Source organism: Zalophus californianus, chromosome 2 (genome assembly GCF_009762305.2).
Source record: "Zalophus californianus isolate mZalCal1 chromosome 2, mZalCal1.pri.v2, whole genome shotgun sequence".
Classification (NCBI taxonomy): domain Eukaryota; kingdom Metazoa; phylum Chordata; class Mammalia; order Carnivora; family Otariidae; genus Zalophus; species Zalophus californianus.
The window spans coordinates 35,519,317-35,541,830 of record NC_045596.1 but is presented as its reverse complement, the minus strand read 5'-3'; the positions used below and the strand labels follow the sequence as shown (position 1 = coordinate 35,541,830).

Sequence of the window (22,514 nt, the reverse complement as noted above, 5' to 3'; positions counted from 1 at the left end):
GAGAGGTGCTAACAGGAGAATGTAAGAAATTAATTCCTTCACCCTTCTCCCCTTACTTGGGCACACGTGTTTAAATGGAATAGCTTTGCTCTAAAAATAAAGAATAAATCGGATGTCACCTTTTGGCATTTTCACATAACAAAATGCTTTCTGAGTTGAATAAAGGTAAAATTGGATTTACTATTAAAAAGAGAAAAATCAGTGTCATACTGTAAGGAAATAATAATTAAGGTGTAGAGTTTCTTATATATAACTCTTAGGTTTCATCCCAAGAAAATATGTAGGTTGCTAATAATTTCCAAACCTCATATATTAAAAAAATCTCACTAATATGTTGTAGATAGCATTATTATTAAAAACATTAATAACTTACCTGGTATTAAAATGAACAAATATAACATTATTTAAATAATTATGTTTAATATTCATGGAAAAGTGTCATGAACGGAGATGTAATATCTCTAATAGCCCATATATCAGCTCACGTGAAACTGAATAGCATTTGGCCTTAATACCCGCTTCATATTAAAAACACTACCACTATCCAGAATCTCAGATGCTGTGCAGCATCCTGCCCCCATGAATCAGACCATTTGGACACTGATGTTTGAGGACAGACTCAGAATGATACTCCACCTTTTCTCCTCTCATGATTTATCGATCCAGCCCTATCTTAATTTTTTTCATTCACTCCGTCTCTTTCCACCTATACATCCTAAATATAAGCTTTCTCTAAAGTTTCTGCTTGACTAATATTATCAAAGGGTGACTTAGAGTACACCAGGTTACAGGTACTGTGAGTTTTTATGCTTCATCTCATTTAATTCTCAAAATACCTAATGTTGTAGGTATTTTATTGTTTTCATCTTGCAAATTTTTAGAAGGATTTTATTTATTCATTTGAGAGATAGAGAGAGAGAGAGCACGAGTGGAGGGGAGAGGCAGTGGGAGAGGAAGAGGTAGACTCCCCGCTGAGCAGGGAGCCCAGCGTGGGGCTCGACCCCAGGACCCAGAGATCATGACCTGAGCCAAGCCAGCTGCTTAACCATCTGAGCCACCCAGGCACCCCTACTATTTTCCTCTTAAAGAGAGTAAATAACTTGACCAACACTCATACCAGCAAGAAAAAGAACTTATTCCAGCTGTCTGCTTCCACTTTCCTTTGCTACTCCTATTTTCCAGGAGGAGCTCCCAAAATGTGAAAGTGAAGAACCCATAGGATACAATGCAAATCTTGGCAAGAGACCAGATATGCATAAGAGAAAGATGGTGGAGTAAAAGAAAACTAAGATTTTGAGTCTCAGCGACTGGGAAAATCGTGGGGTCACTAATCAAAACCAGAGAACTGAATTAAGTAACTAATAATGAGGAATCATTCTATGGTGTGTGTGTGTGTGTGTGTGTGTGTGTGTGTGTGTGTTTAATGTTGAAGTAAAATATCTGCAAAAAATTAAAACACCCTACAAGATTGGAACTACAAATAGACTTGAAGACTGGAAAAAGAGAAAGATAATAATGGATGTGATAAAGAGGGAGCAGGAGATGGCAATGGGACTTCTGTTTGGTGAAATTAGAAAGCATTGGAGCAGTTGCTTATGTGGACTGCAATAGAAAACCAACAAGATATTAAGAGATAATGGGCCTAGATAATGTTGATAATGCTGATAATGCAACTCTGTTGGAGACTTCTTTGCTATGACTTTGAGATTTTCTCCAATAATGTCCTGGGTTGTACTGGAGCAAAAGAGGAAAAACAGATGAAGGGGGTTGCATGGGACTGGGAATGGACAAACGTGGGAGCTTAACAGAGCTTTTTCAGCAGGTGATAACAAACTAGGTATTATCATATTCCTGAATACAGTAAGGTAGGGAAACAAGTGGAACCAAAATTATCACTATAAGCTGAGAGAAGTGAAAAAAGGGAAAGGACAAACAATATCATTGATGGTAGAGCAAGTTTAATAGGGAGATGAGGGGATAGTCTGAAGGGCAGAAAGTCATGGCCACAGCAGGATGTTTCTAAGTTCAAGATCTTGAATGTGGAGCGGTTTCAAATGATAAAGTAATTCAGGGTGTGAATATGCTGCTAAAGAGTGGAGTTGAAGGCCATGGAGATGAGGGTTAAGAACTTTGCAGCCTCCATTTTAAAGGGTCCAATCTCTAGAGTCAGACACAGCCAAATTGGAATCCTGGCTATGCCACTTGTGATCTGGAGGTACTTAAACAGTTTCTTAACTTCTCTAAGCCTTACTTTTCTTCAGGCACAAAATTTGGGGTGGGATAGATGATGTACTATTCACAGTACTATTTGACAATGTAAAAGAGAAAAAGCAGGCAAAAGGCTTGGTAGAGTATACCATTCAAGTTAGCCTTTACTGTTATTGTCATTGTTGTTGCTAATAAAAACTACCCTCGGATATTCAGGAAGAAAGGACAAAGAAGCAATCACACAAGAAAATATTGCTTAATTTAAATTCCAAAAACCTGACTTAAGGCTTAAATTTCAGTCTTCTCCATCCCTGTGCTTTCTGAAGTAGAGTGAACAGCCAGGAACAAATACTTCATGACTTTGAAGAAGGAGGCTTGAAGATTAAACATTTACTGTGTCTATTACAAATAAGATCTAAGACAAAAGGGGTAGATTTGAAAGTTCAGGAGAGTCTCATTCCATCTAGACCTCTGATGAGGTTGTTAATGATCAAGGAAATGACCACAAAGGAATAAAGATGACTTCGAAGAAGAAGAAGGAGGAGGAGGAGGAGGAGGAGGAGAAGGAGGAGGAGAAGGAGAGGAAGAAGAAGAAAAGATAAAGATCTAAATTCATCGATTCCATAATTAAATACTAAAATATCAAAATGAGCTATGATTGTACTTACTTGTGATGAAGTGGGTCACGTTACTAAATAAAATCTTCAAAGACAACAAAGAAGTGGAGTACACTCCAGTAGGCACCATCTCCAAAGCACTCCTTTTAATGAAAAGTTAGGCACCTAGGGATAAATTCTCAGGAAGCCCTGATATTGTAAAGAAGATTGTATACATGTATTATGAGAAGGTCTGTAATTTCATCAGATTTTCAAAGAAGAATACGATGTTTAAAAACCACTTCTTGGGGCACCTGGGCTCAGTTGGTTAAACATCTGCCCTCAGCTCAGATCATGGTCTCAGCATTCTGGGATTAAGCCCTGCATCAAGCTCCCTGCTCAGTGGGGAGTCTGCATCTCCCTCTCCCTCTCCCTCTGTGCATGCTCTCTCTCTCTCAAATAAATAAATAAAATCTTTTCAAAAACCACTTCTTATATGTACATGGTAAATATTTTGAAGAGGTTTAAAACAGAACAGTCTCAAAACCTAACAAAACATTTAACTTTACACTGATTACATGGATGGTTTATAACACTAGTTATTATTTCATATCATAACACATTCCCATAAAGAAACCAAATTTACCAAAGATTCTCCACTAGTCCTCCCACCATCTTTGCAGCCCTCATTAATATACTAGGGATTTGTCTGGTTCAAGGAAAAAATTAGTATGAAACACAAAGCCCGGAGGAGTTTATTCTAGTCAACTACTCAAAAAGAGTTTTGCTTAGTGTGGCAAACACCAACCACCTACTTGATATCCATGATTCCTCTTTTCTTCTTAAAAAAAAAAAATCTGATTTTTTTTCAACGTATCAATGTGTCCCTCTGGAGGATCACAATTCCCAGCCTATTTTGCAATAAAAGGTGAACCATAAAATGCAAATGGAAGTTGGGTGGGATTCTGGAAGAACTCTTTAAAAGGGAGCTCCTTTAGATAGAATGCACTTCTCTTTCCTCTCTTCTTTCTCAGACCCTTCTTGCCTGGAATGCAAGTATGATGGCTAGAGTTTCAGCAACTACCTTGAACTTTCGAGACATCTCAAAGATAGAAGACGTGCTAAGAATGGCAATACTATAAAACAGAAAATGGTCCTAGGTGAAATCATGAATTTTATGCCCTATCTAAAGCATCTTCCCGTACATTTTTTATGTGAGAAAAAAGACCGTAAAACTCCCAATTTTTAAGGCTTCAGAGTTTGTTGCTGTTTTTTGTTTAGGGATTATTTTGTGTGTAGAAAGGAATCATTGTCATTCAGAAAAGAAGGTGATTCACAACTACCATAGACATCCAGCCTGAAAATTCCACTTTACTTTCTTATATTGCCTAAAAGTGGACCAATTGCTGATTCACTTTGACAAACAAAGACTTTTAATGGATCGTCTGCATGATATTGGACATTAGGCAGCAACGAACTATGATCTATGCGAGGCAGGAAATAAATGAGGTGAAGGGGGAGTCCAAGCAGAACCTGGTGGACACCCTGGGTTGAGGAAATAAACCTAAAAACCCAGGAGACTAGGATGGCTAGAGTTTACAGGACAAAGCACTAGAGAGTAAAGAGCTTCATGGAGACCTCTAGAGATACGCAGAGAGCCCAGCCTATGTTCAGTGGAGTACTGATCAGCACATGCATGTAAGGAAACTACTGAAGTCCGGCAAAAGAACCTGGAAAGATAAAAGGGACAGTACCTAGGAATAGGGCTGAGAAGAATGTCTGTCCCCATCAGCCAGACTGGAAAACCTTATAATGGGACATTAGATAAAGATCCCACAATATTATGCCTCCACATTGGGGAATAATTAGCTTTGGACTAAACAGTATTCTGGCTCTGTCTAGAAAATCTTAAAAACAAAACCCTAAATAGCAAACTTTTTCCAAGTAATTTAACGGCATCCTAGCAAAAAGTTAAAGAATATTTATAGGAATACAAAAATATTCCAACAAGGAATACTTTAACCCACCTAGGTCACATTCATAATATGCAAAATCCAATAAAAAAATTACTAGGCAGGCAAAAAAAGTAGAAAATATGACTCACAATGAAGATAAATATCAATCCCTTGAAACCAACTCAGAACTGACACAGGTATTAGAATTGTCAGACAAGAAGATTAAAACAAGTTATTATACCTATATCCCATATGTTTAAAAAGCTAGAAGACATATTGAACATGTTAAGTAGAGACGTGGAAAATATATTATAAAAAAATAAATATCTAAAGATAAAATTTTAATGCCTGAGATAAAAAAATAAACTGGATAGGATTAACAAAAGATTAGACATTTTACAAGAAATGATTAGGGATCTAGGAGACATACAAGAGAAACAATCCAAGATGAAAATAAGTGAACTATGGAACAACTTCAAGCAGCCTAATATGCATGTAAGTAAAGTCTCTGAAAAGAAGGGAAAATGGGGAGGGGGCTAAATCATATTTGAAAAAACAATGGCTAAAAGTTTTCCAAATTTTATTTTTAAAAAGCCAAAAAACTATAGATCCAAGAATTTCAATGAACTCTGAGCAAAAGAAACATGAAAAAACTATACCAAAATATATCATAATCAAGTTTCTCAAATCCAGTGATGAAAAGACAAATCTTTTTTTTAAAGATTTTATTTATTTATTTGCCAGAGAGAGAGAGAGAGAGAGAGAGCACAAGCAAGGCGAGCGGCAGGCAGAGGGAGAACCAGGCTCCCCACTGAGCAAGGAGCCCGATGTGGGACTGGATCCCAGGACCCTGGGATCATGACCTGAGCAAAAGGCAGATGCTTAACCTACTGAGCTACCCAGGCAACCCGAAAAGAAAAATCTTAAAAGCAGCAATTGGAGGGAAAAGACACACATACAGGGAACAAAGATAAGAATAACAGCATATAGTTTATCAGAAGTAATATAAATGGGAAGACATAGGAGCAATGTCTCTTAAGTATTGAAAGGGGAAAAAAAAAAAAAAAACTTTTTTAAACCTAGCATTTTATACCTAGCGAAAATATCCTGTAAAAGACAAAGATGAGATAAAAACTTTTCAGACATAAAAATGCTGAATTTATCTACAGCAGACCCACACTACAATAGTAGCACATAAAAAGTCCTTCACATAAAAGGAAATGATGTCAAATGATTTAATGCTCTACACCAAGCAATAAAGAGAATGAGAAATTGAAATTGCAGAAGGTAGAGCACTTCCAAACTCACTTGATGAGGTCATCATTACCCTGACACCAAAACCAAAGACATTAGAAGAATAGAAAACTATATTGACAGAAAGATCAATGACCACCAAGGGACTAGGGTTGGAGGAAGAGATTGCCAAATGGCATGAAGAATATTTGGGGTGTTATGGAAATGCTCTGATCTCAAATGTGTTGATAGATTCATGAGTATCTGCCAAAACCCATCAAATTATAATTTAAATGGATACAGTTTATTATATATAAATTGTACTTCAATAATCTGATTAAAACAAAACAAAAATAAATGAAAACAGCATATCTGGCAGATACTATGGTTTGATTCACTCAGTAACCAATCTGATCGCCTTCTAGAATGTCTTCCTGTACTGTAGAGGCTAGAAAGCTAAAAACCACATTTCCCATTTTCCCTCATTGTTTTCATATGTGACAGATTCAGCAACTACAGATACACTCACCCAAGACTTTACTTAGGAACAGAATTTTGTAGAAAAAGGGGCAGAGAACAAATCATCTGTTTTTCTGGAGAGGACCAAAGACAGCATTTCTAGAGTGAACCACTTCCTGATCGTGGCAGAGGCTTCCTTGGTGGCCCATTTTTGCAGAGAATTTTTGCAAGTTGTCCCTAAACACATGCCTAGAGTCTATATTTCTAATGTATAAACTACCTGCGCTCAATAACAATTCCTTCATTCTTAAACTGAAGGAAAAAAAAAACTGCACTTTCAATGAATACAGAATTATCAAGCAGTCACAGCTCAATATCAGCTAGTTTAAAACACCTGTCTAGATCCATAGCCCTTCTAGTCCTCTCTGTTACCAGAGTCCCCACTCTAGTTCATTCCATGTTTTATAGCTCAGTTCCAATGTGGGTTTTATGGATTTCTACCGTAAAGTTTTATCGTTGGTCCAGAATCAAGACAGTACTTCTAACCTACTTCCTACTAGAATTTCTAAGATAATTTATGTCCGAACTATCAGAATGCAATGTTCTTGTGTAAAGATCTCCTGATGCCAAAGCAACAGGACAATGGCTTTAAGCAAGCTTCAAGTTGAACTTGCTTCCCCACCGTCCACCCCTCTTAGCCCCCCACTCCTTGACTGACGTTTCCTCCCCCGATGGAGCATTCCAGGGCAGTGGAGATTTGTTTTCTAAAGTAATTTCTTTCCCTTGACTATTTCACTGCTTCCATCTTTACATAGAAGTTTGGCTGGGAACCAGAGTTGTCAGGAAAAAAGAGCTCAGCATTCTTCAATTCTTCTGTTCTTGCCCATTGAACTCTGTGATCTTCCCCTCATTGAAGATAACTGAATTTCTTTGGTACCACCCATCCCTGGCTCTGGTGACAATGATGGCAGGAAAATAAGGGAGCCCCAAAAATGGTCTCATGCTCGCCCCATCCCATCTCACTGCCTCCATAGGCCTATTTCTGTCCCTATCTACCTCATTCTCTGGCCCTCCCTGGTTCCCCCTCTCCCTCCTTAAAAAAGTTGTATTGCACAGATGATGCATACATCTTGATTTTTCACTCATCTAAATTTAAACTAAATCAAATGGTTTCATGTGACTGTTTAAAACATCACAGATGTTAAGGAAATTACCAACGTCAGCTTCTTTTCCTCCCTAAAAACTATGCTTCACCATGTGCCAAAACCCAGCAGAGGGCATCCTTCCATTTCAGATGAATGAATACTGCAGGGAAAAGGCTCTATGAGTCCAGCAATGTATTCCATTTACAACTGTGCACTGGAATTTAAAATCAAGGCATTTTTGTAGTAGAAGGAGAAACTGTTGTAGAAGTTGTTTTCTGGAGTGCTTACGTCCATTTTGAATTATAGAGTTCGAAGTAATTCTCCTTTTTTAAGAAAAAAGAAAGAGGAAAAGAAAATCTCTGTCTCCGGTCTCTTTCCAGATTTGGGGCATTAGCTTCAAATTGCAGAAGCAACAAGGTAGCACCTGTGTGATCGTTCCTTCTCTAGGCCACTGTGTGGTAATAAAGTAATCATGGAGAAAAAGGAGTTGAGAAAGAATCTGCACCCCACCCCTTTGTCTGTTGCCCTCTGCCTCTGCCCATCGAACGGAAAGAAAAATAGCATCACTGCCTGTTAGATTGCCTTAGAAGAAGGAAGAAGATTAAGTATGGCCAAAAGCAGCGTATCAGGTGAGGCCAACCATATTACACCTGTGTAAGGAGGCAGTCACCCACAAAATTTAATTGGGCAGTTTCACAGAAATTAAAATTCTACAATGTATAATATCTTACATCATCAGAAGAATTTTGCCAGGGTTAAAAGGCAAATGACCACAACCCTTATCAGTGATTTTCTCCCTGGTGTGAGTGAGTTTATCAGATCCTTTCCTGGTGGAAGAATGTCATAGGGAGAGAAGGAAAGAATGTGAGAGAACAGTATAGCATCATTCATACAACCATTCAACATACGTTTCTGAGCACTTTGTGCCAAAACATGTCCTAGGCATAAGACCATATTCAGCAAACAAAGTATCAAAGATCCCTTTATTTGAGGTGATGTGCCAAAAAGCAGGGGTTTGGGGAGTCAGACCTAACTTTGAGTCCTGGCCCTGTCACTTGACGAGCCATGTGATTTGGAGCAAAGTAATTAATGTTCTCTTTGGCAAAACAAGGATAATAGTTGTTACTATTGATTAAAAACATACTTTGTTCCAGGCACAGGAATTGAGCACTTCTATATATTATATATACGGTAAAATCCTCACAATTAGTCTGTGAGGAAAGTTCTATTACCATGCTCCTTTTACAAATGAGAAAACCAAGGCACAGAGTGATTTATAAATTACCCAGAATCACATAGAAGTATCAGAGCAGGAATTTGAAACAAGGCTGTCTTGCCTCTCAGCGAGTAGAGCAGAGAGGTATTCTCTAAGGCCATCCTGGGGATTAGATGAGATGAATGTGTAAAGCTGAGAGGACAGTATAGTAACATTATTACTACTATTATCATTAATTTATCATTATTATCACTGTCAGTGTTGTCGCTTTCTGGGACCTAAGGGTACATGTGGAAATATAATGAAAGAGGCTCAATGCTTCAAATCAAAATTCCTCTGCTTCGGAATGTAGTCTGTGTCCAACTCAAGTTTAAAGTGAGATTGCAGAAGGCAAAGCTAGTGAATCATGGCTTCTCTGCATTTACCTTTCCATCAGATGACAGGCTGCCTCTAACAGCGATGGTTCTAGACAGGATAGCCGAACAGTTTCCCTGTAACAAAACATGAGCATTTCCTGCTCTGGATTTTTTCTAACCATCTCTGAAAACTGAAGGCTAAGACTAAATGTGAAACAAAGCCAAGATCCAAATATCCATCTGCCATTTGAAGGCAGCTCTTTGTTCTCTGATAACTGATCTGGGGGAGTCAGTCCCATCCCCTCAACCGCTGGCCTCCTTTGGCTCTTTGTTCTTACTCTTTCGAAAGTGCACTCTCCAGAGCCCTCTTCTTGGGCTTCTTAGTGATTGAGTGTGTTCATAGATCAATGGGGGTTAATTAGGCTAACAGTGTTATTCAAAGAGAAAGGAGGCATCATGTTTCATTGCTGCTCGGGAGTTTTCCCTTCTCTGCTACTGTAAGCCTAAATGTGTGTCTCACACTGCCAAATTACCAAAATCCAGAATAATTTTAAACAACAGGCAGGTAAAATTCTGGCTCCAGGCCCCATTTCTTATTGATTTCGTTTTGGGACTGCCATCTTAGTTTCATTAGGTAGGAAACTGAGTGTTCGATAATGGGGCATAAGAGAATTCATAAATGTGTATCTTATAAATACTCCCTTTTTCTTGTGTGCACTAAAAAATAGTTTTTATCTCACATGTCAAGCTTCATAATGCAAAACTCAAGTCAACCGAACAAGTGAAAAACATATTCCTACTTAAAAAGGCAATTTCATGTGGATTTTATCTCACCATGCTTCTGTAGGGATGAACACTGTTAGCAACACATCATTTGGGATAGAAATGAGTGCCTCAATCCCTTTGGTCTGAACTCCAAAAAAAATAACAAATGTCCTGGGAGTTATGTTGCAAGTCGCCTTGTCATAGGCTTATAGACTTCTAACAATACTGGTTGGGTTCAATAAAAAAAGATTTGCCTTAGCAGAGTACTTACCCCAAGATAATGGCCATCGATGAACACGACAGGGAGGGAAGGGGCTTCTGAAACACGTCGGCATCGCTCATCTAACTCTTTTCCATAGTCACCATTCAGAGCTATGTTTTTCTCTTCAAATTTTACTCGATGGTTTTGGAAGATCTTTCTAACCAGTTCACATCTTTCAAAGGTTGTCCGTACCACACGAAGGCAAGTGGTATAAATCACTACACGGTCAAATTCTAGGTCAGCTGATGGTTGCTGAAGGAAGAACATGGTAGTGTAAATATTTTCATCTACTTTCTTACATCTTATTGAGACAATTAACATTTTAGTGTCTTCTACATTAAAGGCATGCAATAAAAGTTAAAGTGCCATATTTGTCAATCCTCAGACGTATTTTTATGTTAGAAAATCTGTACTTCAGAAGGGGATAACAATCAACATAATTTAAATGACATAATTTACTTGACAGTGTTTTTTCTGTTCTCAGTGGCATATCAAATAACGGCATATCTTAAAATCGATGATGTCTCACATGGCATGCCATGTAGTAAAATAAGGAATGGTTGAATTATCTTTCTCATGTTCTGTAGACATGGTTCAATTATGAGATCAGCCTCTTAAACCCAAGTGAAATATGTGACAGAACAGTCAAGATTAGTATTTAACCATTCGAAAATCCTTCTCTTTATCTTTGGGCCACAATCTCCTGGGAATAAAAAGAAGTATATCAGAGGATTGTTCTGAGGTTTCAGTAGCACAGCATATGTGCCTGCACTCCGTTGAGCGACAGGGCTCCGACATGCAATGAGAAGGCTCTGCAAAGACTGACTGATGCGGGGAACACAGAGAAACCAACAGCATAGTGGGCTGTGGGTCAGAGTCAGGCATAGAAAGGAAACAAGGAAACAGATACATGGGAACAGAGGCAACCAACTATCAAAACCAAGGAGAAGTCTTCCCGTGTGTGAATCTTGCTTTCTGTATTTCCTGCTACATCAGAAATCAGTGACTACATTCCTGGGACGACCTGCCCAGGGCTACTAGATCCAGACCACATAGGCCCTGACAACATTAGGGAAGATCCTCTTCTTCCTTACCACAGTCTTCCTTGAAGGAGACTAAACGGAATACACTATACCATGAGTCCAAGTGATCCATGAGTTTTCGTGGGGCTATGGCTGTTGCAACACAACCATGCAACCATGCAACTTACAAACCCCTCTGAAGTCAAAACTTTGACTGGAAACCACTCCAAATAGCTAAAATACTAGAATCAGAAAGTAGAATCCACTACTCTATATTCAAAGAAATCAGTCCACCAGATGCAAATATAGAGTCCTAAAATGGTCTTAAGTCATAAAGATGGCAAAGCAATGGTCTCCATCTCACCAAGAAAGAGGTCATTCTTTTTTCCTGATGATAAAATATATTTCTTCCCTCAATAGAGTTCAGAGGCAAAGCTGAAAACCCAGAGACCTGGAGGGGCCAAACCGGTGTCATAAAATGTTGGGCCAGGCCAGGAGTAAAAGAGATATTAGTGAGGGGTAGAAAGTCAGCTGAAAGAGGAAAATGTCACTCAGGTTCAGGCAAGATTCAGGCTGGCAGGCATGTTACTCAATATTGTCAGATAGGATTTTTTTTTTTTTAGTTTTTTTATTTTACCTTTTTTAGACATGATTATTCTGAATATAAGCTTGAAATCTGGACTTTTATGGGAAATTTTCTGCTTTCTAAATGGCAGCACCTCATTAAAAATGTATTGAGACCATGTGGACCAATATATTTGAAGGCCAAATTTGGCCTACACACTGTTAACTAACACCGGGGTGGAGAGAGCATCAGATATATCTGGACTCTGCCACTGGCCATCTGTGTGTTTCACAGAAGCTAGTCAACTAGTAAGCTTCAATTTTGTCATCTGTAAAATGTGATCTGCCTAACAGGTTTGCTGAGGAGACTAAGTAACCAAGACTATGAAAACAGCTAGTGTAGGGCTTGACATGTACTACTGTGCTCAGCTACCCAGTGCAAAAGATTATACTCCACACTGGGGAATTTTTAAGATTAAAAAAAAAAAAAGAAGATAGTAGGAAGGGAAAAATGAAGGTGGGGAAACCGGAGGAAGAGACGAACCATGAGAGACTATGGACTCTGAGAAACAAACTGAGGGTTCTAGAGGGGAAGGGGGTGGGGGATGCGTTAGCCTGGTGATGGGTATTAAGGAGGGCACATACTGCATGGAGCACTGGGTGTTATATGCAAACAATGAATCATGGAACACTACATCGAAAACTAATGACGTATGGTAATTAACATAACATAATAAAAAAACACACAAACAAAAATAAATCAGTGGAAATAATCAGCAGTCAGCGGATTTAATGACAAGAAAGGGGGATTGTTACTATGCTTTAGATTAAAAAGCACTGATCTTCAAAGAAAGTAAACCAAATGCCCAAGAGCCTATGGCTCGTCTTCAGGTTCATGGTTATGGGCAAGTAGGGAATCAAGAAACTCACTACAAATATTGCAGCTTTTGGAAGTGCACTCCAGTTCTCTTTTCTCTGATGCTATTATGTGAGTAAGTATGCATTGTTCCTCCGGCTGCAAAGGCTGCTATAACTGCATTTGGTTCTACCAAAATGTTCCACTTTTTTCAATAGCTACACTTACTTCCGAATATTTGATAAGACATGTTTCCCCCCGATAGAGGTGGGAGAGTTTAAGATCGGACCATTCTGCTGCCGTGTTAACCAACTCCTATGGGCTTCTCTTGGCTCACACAACAAATGGTAGGTACCGCTTTGCTGTGTGTCTCTAAAGATATGCATTTAAAAAATAGTAATAAGATGGACCCCTATCAGGTGGCCATGTTGGATGCTGTTTAATGCAAAGGGCAACGAAAATATCCCTTTACCTCCTGTTAAGGATGAGCTTTGCCTGGAATCAGTGGATCTCCGAGAGTGTTGGATATTAGAATAAACTGGAAAGGCTTTTTTGTTTGTTTGTTTGCTTTTTGTGGGGTGTTTTTGTTTTGTTTTGTTTTGTTTTAAACTGGGGAGTTTTTAAAGATCCTCCAAGCCCCGGCCAAGTACATAACAATTAAGCCAGAATCACCAACGATGAAATCTCAGAATTGTGATTTTTTTTTTAAGCTTCTAAGGAGATTCCAATCTACAACCAAATTCTACAGCTGGTTAGATATGAGTTGGAAATGCAGAATGACAGGCCTCACCCTAGATCTACTGAATCAGAATCTGCATTTTTAACAAGTCCTCTGGGGAATTTGGATGCACATTACACTTTAAGGAGCCCCAGTCAATCATGTTGACAGCTTGACTTGACAGAGAAACTGGGATTATGTCCCTTTAAAATAACTGCTAGTCATTCATTCAGTTACTAGAATCATTTATTTGCTAAACACAGTGCTAGGTACTAGATATATAACGGTGAGCAAATAATATCATTCCCTCACAATCTGAAGCTCATAGTTTTAAAAAAAGTTACATAAATAAAGATATATTCACAAACTCTTAAGCGTTGGAAAGGAAATGCATGAATTGTGAGGAGAGGCTATTGAAGGTGTGCACTTTTCTTGTTTCAGAGGTCGAGAAAGTGTTTTCTGATAAATGAGTTCTGCTTTTAAGGACAGGAAGGAGTTCGAGAAATTAGCTAGGTAAGAAAGCATAGGGAGGAGTATTATAGGTAAGTGCAAAGATCTTGAGATGGGAGGAAGATCCATGTTGATGTAAAAGTTGGGTGTTCATCCTTTCTGATGGCTGAGTAGTATTCCATTGTATTTATGGACCCCATCTTCTTTATCCATTCATCTGTTGAAGGGTGTCTCAGCTCCTTCCACAGTTTGGCTATTGCAGACACTGCTTCTATGAACACTGGGGTGCATGTGTCCCTTCTTTTCACTACCCCAATAGTATCTTTGGGGTAAATATCCAGTAGTGCGACTGCTGGGTCATAGGGTAGCTCTATTTTTAACTTTTTGAGGCACCTCCACACTGTTTTCCAAAGTGGCTGCACCAACTTGCATTCCCACCAACAGTGTAAGAGAGTTCCCCTTTCTCCACAACCTCTCCAACATTTGTTGTTTCTTGCCGTGTCAATTTTTGCCATTCTAACTGGTGTAAGGTGGTATCTCTATGTGGTTTTGATTTGAATTTCCCTGATGGTTAATGACGATGAATATTTTTTCATGTGTCTGTTAGCCATTCTTCTTTGGACAAGTGTCTGTTCATGTCTTCTGCTCATTTTTGACTAGATTATTTGTTTTTTGGGTGTTGAGTTTCAGAAGATCTTGGATACCAGCCCTTTATCTGTAATGTCATTTGCAAATATCTTCTCCCATTCTGTGGGTTGCCTCTTTGTTTTGTTGATGATTTCCTTTGCTGTGTAGAAGCTCTTTATCTTACTGAAGTCCCAAAAGTTCATTTTCGCTTTTGTTTCCCTTGCCTTTGGAGACGTGTCTTCAAAGAAGTTGCTGCGGCCGATGTCGAAGAGGTTACTGCCTATGTTCTCCTCTAGGATTTTGATGGATTCCTGTCTCACATTGAAGTCTTTCATCCATTTAGAGTTTATCTTTCTGTATGGTGTAAGAGAATGGTCCAGTTTCATTCTTCTGCATGTGGCAGTCCAATTTTCCCAGCACCATTTATTAAAGAGACTGGATATTTTTTCCTGCTTTGTCAAAGATTAGTTGACCATAGAGTTGAGGGTCCATACCTGGGCTCTCTATTCTGTTCCATTGATCTATGTGTCTGTTTTTGTGCCAGTACCATGCTGTCTTGATGATCACAGCTTTGTAATATAGCTTGAAATCAGGCAACATGATGCTCCCTTTAAAGATCTATGGGCTTTAACCTCAGAGCAATGGGAAATTCCTGAAGGTTTTTAAGGAGGAAGGGAGGAATTTACATTTAAAAAAAAAAAGTGAGTGAAGTAGGCCAGTGCAGATAGTTACACAGAATGTGCACTGCACAAGCCTCAGGAATGTCATTATTAGTGTAGTCTAATAAATGATTGCCTCAGGGGTGTGTAGCTGACAACTTGAGCAATCATACTCAGTCTTATTCCCAACTCCGTTGGTCTGAGAACTGAGATTGAACACAGAACAAAATCAGGGTAGAAAATTTGGTTATCTATTAGAATAAGCTATTATATAAAATGTTCTAAAAAAGATCTTATTGAACAATTTTTGGGTATGATTTAGAAGTAGATCTTCCTAGAGGTAGTAGGTTGAATGATTTCTCAAGGTCTTTTCCAGTTTTATAATATGAATTTCAATGATATTGTCTTTGGGAAAAAAAATCCTCTCCTACATTTGTTTCATTTTCTTTCCCTCAACAGATTTGTCAAAGCATCTGGCCAGAAATCTAAAAATAGCCACTCAATGGTTAGCTGTCCTTCTTCTCCCTGCCTAGGGTTACCATGGGAATAGCGTAATGAAGGATGGATGCATCTGAGACAGGGCTGAGAAGCCATTGGGATTTGCAGCCTGCTTGTTTTGAGAGAGCCGACCTGGATAATAATAAAGGCAGGCCATTTCGTCCTTCCTAAGATGAACCTTAGGAGTGGTCTGAAGCCTCACAAGAGCCTGAAGCAAAAGTAGATGTGTTGGCAAGGGATGGATATTGCTGTGTACAAAGAGGTTTCCAAATAGCCAGTGTATGTCCTCAGCCTGCACCTGCCCTACAAGAGGCACTGTGAAATGGTAGTACTTCGTCATCTTGGGGCAATTCTGGAGCCCCCACACCCGCTGGAGCCCTCACACCCACGGGAACTGCCACTGGAATTCAGGCCAAGAATCAGTCCCCACCGCTCCCTGACAGAGGATCAGCTTGGAGCAGACCCAGCTCCTGAGACTGGAGCTAATCCAGTGGGTTATTTCCACTTGACCCTTTGCCTGTCCAGCCTGGCTGGTTTTTGAAAAGGCCTCCCGAAATAGGGGCCTCCAGATACCTCCAGGAATTCAGGTCTTAAACAAAAATAAAATGAAAAGTCATATTTTAAGATGTCCATGGAAGACATAATGCTGGTAGCTTTACATTCATTTAATCCCCACAATACCTGACATGTTGCGGCTTTATTCATAGACGAAGAAACCTAGGCTTACAGGGGATAAGTGTCCTAAACAAGGTGACAGAGTTAAAATTAAGCAATTTAGGAAACTGGAACCCAGATCCATACCGTTCCATAATCCATGTGCTTCCCCTGAGCCAAGATGAACCACAGAATTGCCCTTTTGTTTTACTACTCCCTCCCCAGGATAAAGTTGTTGCCCAAACACAGATGGCTATAGACCTAAGTCATCGCCTGTGAAATAATGTTTGTGATTTAAAGAGGTTTGCCTCTGCTAAATTATGCTCCCACATATAATAGGAAGTAACATCACAAGAGGTGCATTTTAAACTTTTTTCACTCTAAAGAGATTCTTTTGAGATGGGGAAGGTGGAGAGATCTTTTCTCCTCTACCTGAAAACAAACAGGTGGAGTGATGAGCTCAGAGCCATACAGCATGTCAGAAGGCAAACTGGGACCAGACCAGACTTCTTGATTATCAGGCAATAGGTCAACCTGGCTCCAGAACCGCCATCTTAAAGAGCAAGTGCATGCCCATGGAAGCAGGGCTGTGGGCCTCTGTAAAGGGCAAGGAATTTTACATCTCTCTCCCTCTCTCTGACTCTCCCTCTTCGTGCTATTCTGTAAACCCTTGTAGCTGTATGCATGTTCTGGGATGCACCCCAGGGAACTTCTCTGTGTCCCTTCATTAGACACAGATTATAAAAATAATTATAATAACATTAGTTATGACATGACTCCTGTGTATCTGTATGTGGTACTTGGACTTTACATGTGCAACTTCCATGACATAAGAACTATAATTCAAATTTCACAGATAAGGAAACTAAAGCTTGGAATAAACTTAAGGTGCCCAAATACCTCAGGGGAAAAGGAACAGAACCAAAATTTTAATCTGGATCTGCTTCCTAAGTCCTTACTCTTGCCATAGGAAGATACTTTACATAACCCTCTTAAATACAACAAACCAATGGGCCATACTGTTCTAGAACTGAGTGGTGGATTATACCGGGGAGAGACTGTCACAGGGACAGCCCTAGAAATTCCCATTGCTCATCCCTCTACGTCATTCTACTATTTCTGGCTAGATTCCACCCCCTCACACACTCATCATCTTATGGAACATAGGCCCTCTATCTTCTTACCCAATTCTTTCCTAGCAGTACCTAGTACTGCAAGACATTACATTTATGTTTGTTTATTGATTTACTGTCTATTCCAAATAAATATATAACCCCAAATAAAATATAACCCCAACAAAGCAGGAACTTAGTTTTGTTCACTAGAACTAAGAACCCGAACTATGACCCGGTATATGGTAGATGCTTAATAAATATCTTCTGGCCTCTTTCCCACACATTTAATAAGAATTGATTTGAATCTGCCTCCTAATAACTGGATAATCTTGGCCTAGTTATTTAATCTCTTTAAATTTCAGTTTTCTGATCTGTAATATAGGGACATTAATGCCTCCTTCATGAGGATTTGTGGGGACTCAATAATTTAATGAATAGAAAAACCCTTGGCATGAAGCATAATAAACACTCAGTAAATGGTACCTTTTGATTATTACTATCATCATTACTATTATAAAACGTTACCGACACACACCAGCAGCAGCACTATTACCCCTTTTATTACAACCGTGTGAACCAGACTGACGTCATCTTGGACAAAACTGCCATGATGACCACCCAGTGACCTGAAGCCTTCTTGAGCACAGCAACCTCCCCCCACATTCTTTCTTTTTATTTAACCACATAATGGCCCTTAAGTACGCCCTGGAGGCATACTGTCCTTGATCTGCCCTATGACTATGACACACAACTATTCTCAACAGTTCCCCCAGTGGTTCCCCAGCAGTACTCCCAGCCTGTAGGCTACAAAAGCAGGTCTTACGGGGAAGTGGGGTTGTGGAGATCCACTCCTCGTGTAGCAGCCCAAGACTTCTGTCCGTAAGTCCCCTTAATAAACCATTTTTTATCAAGTTGGACTTATGGACCTTTTTCTTCAGTCTCATAGCTCCTTTGGCCATTGGAGGTCATTTTGCACACACCTCCTTTTCAAAGAACATTAGTCCAAAGTCACATATGTCATCAACCTCATAAGCTAGAATGGCAAAGTTAAATCTTATAAATTACACAGTGATCAAGATATAAACCTCTTCGGGGCACCTGGGTGTGGCTCAGTCAGTTAAGCATCTGCCTTTGGCTCAGGTCATGATCTCAGGGTCCTGGAATTGAGCCCCGCATCCGGCATCCAGGCTCCCTGCTCAGCAAGGGGTTTGCTTCTCCCTCTGCCCCTCCCCTGGCTCCTGCTCTCTCTCTCTCTCTCCCAAATAAATAAATAAAATCTTTAAAAATAATAATCAATCAATCAATCTCTTTAATGAGTAAAATTACCATTTACATTTGACTGGATGCACCATCAATTCTAACAATGAAAACAACAAAGTGGAGGATATATATCGGATGCCATAAAAATCTCTCCTTTTATAACTGCGGGTGTCCCCTCAGCGGCATGAAAGAAATGCATGAGCACAATCTTTGCAGGCAACGATTTCTGGAGAATGTGTTTTCTGTTTTTGTAATGCTCTAAGAGCATATAAATAAATGAATTTCCTGGGGTGGTGGGTGGCTCAGTCGTTAAGCGTCTGCCTTCGGCTCAGGCCATGATCCCGGGGTCCTGGGATCGAGCCCCACATCAGGCTCCCTGCTCGGCGGAAAGCCTACTTCTCCCTCTCCCACTCCCCCTGCTTGTGTTCTCTCTCTTGCTGTCTCTCTCTCTCTCTGTCAAATAAAGAAAATCCTAAAAAAAAAAAAAAAAATGAATTTCCATTATCATCTTAGGAATTATCTATTTGTCCAAATCAATTATTGAGTTGGCCTAGACATTAATTGAAAAGTCAATGAACCTAATGAATTCTCCATACCAAACAAACAAATGAAAAAGACTTTTCCAAAAAGTTCAACGGAAACAATGTTGATTTTACAGCACATTTGAGTTCATGAAAATGAAGGTGTCCCACTCCCCTACCATAGAGACCTTTGAAAAAGATCATAGCTCTGCCAATTTAGCACTAATCAAACACAGGGAGATTTCACTTGAAAATCTGGATTTTTGTCTGTTCTTGAAAAAACAGAATCTGACAACACTAATTCTGTCGCATTCTTGTGCAAAAACAGTAACCGAAGCTTGGTGGAAGCTACCCCCTTTAGGGGCACATGTCTCTGGAAGTCACATGTAATAACCGTTCCCTTATATCTAGACAATTTCTTGCACTAACATTGCCTGCAATGCTCCTTTCAATCTGAGTTTGTGATGTTGCATCTACTCTAATGAGTCTGTATACATATCTTATACGGGGGGAAACTGAGACTCCCAAGTTTACTCATTTGAATCAACTTTTTTTGGGAAGCAACACGTAGTGGAAAGAAAACCCATCCCGAGCCAATGCTTTGGTTAGCTGTATGAACTTGGGGAAATCAGTTTACTTTTCTGGAACTAGGTTTTCTCTTCTCTAATATGGGAATAGCTGTAATCCAGCCCAAAAAGGAGTTGTAGGATCATATGTAAAATGCACCTGAAGGCACAGTGTAAATTATAATACTTTACAAACTTAGCAGCTTTCATTGCCCAGTCACACAGTTGGGAGAGAAGGAACTGGCCTCTACTGGAAACCACCTTCCTATTGACAAACAAAAGCATCTCCTCCAATAGGAATAGTTGGGTTTCTATAGACATCATCAAAAATATGATTTATTGCCATTTACTATTCTGCTCATCTCTTCAGATAACACTGACATCAAGGTGAGTGCCCAAATCATCATATTCAGGAGCATCCAATCCCAAAGTTATATGCTTACAACAGTGAAAAGCCAGGGAGCAAATGAATTAGGAACATCCCACAAATGGAAACATTGAAAAAATATACTTTCCCTCACATCCTATGAAAAATTCAAGCAGCAAAACCAGAAGAAAAAGAACGAAAATGTGTTCCAGAATAATAAGTGGTTAGATAGTCCTGCCTTGACCATTTCCCTCATGCCTTTCATCTTTTTACTTTACAAAAAACCCGGTGCTCTTTCTTAAAGGTACAGGTGCCTTTTTCCTTCCATTCTCCCAAATATATACATATCATGTATAAAAACCAAACAATAAAAGTTTAAACTCTTTCCAATTCTCTCCATCAAAGAAAATGCCTGAATAATCAGCTAAATGATGTCAATCCCTTTTAGTGGGTTTGGATGTGGTAAGAATCTACTTTAGAGGTTGAAATACCTGCATCTCCTCTCAGCTTGATAGTTTCATAAATATCAGTGTGATGAAGGGAAGTGATCTTAGTCTCTGTGGAATTCCCAGAAAAGACTGAGAACCAAGCGCAACAAAGGCAGTGAAAACTGAGTCGAGAAAATTGGACCCAGCCTCAGGCAAATCCTCATTCCTGCCTCCTCCTTGGGTTTCCAGGTTTAACTCATGTCCCCCTGACTATTCTGATTGTCATGAGCCCTTATGGGAAGCTTGGAGTTGCCACACAAAGCTGATACATGTATTTTATGAGGATTGAGTCCTTTAATTCCATAAGGAACATAGGCACTCTCATTATCCTAACTTTTCAGAGGAGGAAACTGAGGCATAAAGAAGTATATGACAAGTCTAAAGTCAGACAACTAACAAATGATGGCCCTAGTATTTGACCTGAGTAAATCGTGGAACTCAAATCTTTATATGGTCCTATTAGTCACGTGCTGACTCTGTTTGAGTGTATCTATACCCCATCTCATCTGGTAGAGAACAAGAAATAAGAGGGACAGATACAGGACTTATGAATCTTAAAGTTTCATATATATACACGGATTTTAGATACATAGTGTAGTAGTTTCCTAGGACTGCTGCACCAAATTCCTACAAACACACTGAGTGGCTTAAAACAACAAAAATAGCCTTGCTATTCTGAAAATCAGAAGTCCCAAATGGGACTGGGAATAAATCACAGGATCAGCAGGGCTATGCCTCCCACTAAGGCTCTAGGGTAAAATCCCTTAGCTTCCCTTTCCCAGCTTTTGGAGGTCACCTGCATTCCTTGGATCTTGGTCCCTTCCTCCATCTTCGAAGTGTACTGTAAGAGTCTCTGTCTCCGTTGCCCCATCTCCTCCCTGAATCTGATCTTTGTGCCTCCCTCTTATGACGACCCTTGTGATGACATTGGGCCCATCAAATAATCCAGGATAATCTTCCCATCTCCAGATCTCTAACAATTACATCCTCAAAGTCCTTTTTGCGGTAAGGTAACATATTCACAGTCCCATAACAAATTGGGACATAGACACTTTGATAGGGCTGGGGGTCGGGGGGACTCCATTATTTAGCCTACCATAGATAGACAGATAGATTTTAAGATACTGGACCACAGGTATAGGAATAAAAGGACTTCAAATTATATAGTCCTAAAACAGAAAGGAAACTTGGAGATCCTCTAATCCAACTTGAACAAAGGTATGGCAATGTCAAGAATACACTCAAGCCTCCGGTTATTGAGCTACATCTTCCTCATTGTGTTTATCAGCTTGATTTATAAACAGGAAATGAGGTAATTCTAGTAAGGTAGGCGTGAAACATATTGTTCTTCTAAGACCTTTGACACAATTACTTGTGAGTAGAACTTTCTCCAAGTTGCTACTGAAGAAATGGAAAGGCTATTAAAAAAGAAGCAAGTGCGTTAAAAAAAAAAAAAAAAAAAGATTTGCCTGATCTTTATCTACCCAGTGTGTTTTCTCTCTTTTCCACCTCTTACCTAGAAATATGCTTTGTTTCCTCCAAACAAGCCTTAGAAATTGCTCTGAAAACCAGACCTAAGCATGACCAAATGAGGAGGTACTTTGTGTTACATGAAAAAGAAAACACAAATGAAAATGTTTGAAATTTCTACATAAAGCCAGAGGTTGAATTTGTCTGTGTTCTCCACAAAAGCATCTAGCTAATTTTTCAGTTCAGCTTCAAAGAGAACAAATAAAACTTCAAAGGCAAAAAATTGTTGCCTTTCCATTTCTTCTCAAATTTCCCCAAATTAGGTTGCTTTAATAAAAGCAACTTAATTGTAAGGCACACAAAGCCCACAGAAGCAGATGTGAAGAATAATGCTTGAAACCTTACAAGTCCTATTTTTTTCAAGTATATACCATACTATTTGGGATGACCGATGTAATTTTGTAAAGGCAGTTTACTTGATATT

At 39.3% G+C, this 22,514-nt stretch overlaps 1 protein-coding gene across 5 annotated transcripts in view; it reads right to left on the bottom strand.

The window, feature by feature from the left end:
* GRXCR1 (glutaredoxin and cysteine rich domain containing 1) overlaps nucleotides 1–22,514 on the bottom strand; it is a 306,510-nt gene that overhangs the window by 39,250 nt on the left and 244,746 nt on the right. For 2 of the 5 annotated variants that reach the window (XR_003520589.1, XR_003520591.1), the window contains one exon: nucleotides 10,316–10,447. Coding sequence is in view for 1 of the 5 variants with exons in the window: in XM_027597683.1 (XP_027453484.1) it covers nucleotides 10,205–10,447 (243 nt within the window). In the remaining 4 variants the exon portion in view is untranslated. Of the gene's footprint in view, nucleotides 1–10,204; nucleotides 10,448–22,514 lie in introns of those variants that run through there. The other 3 variants (XM_027597683.1, XR_003520594.1, XR_003520592.1) reach the window with 3 other exon arrangements.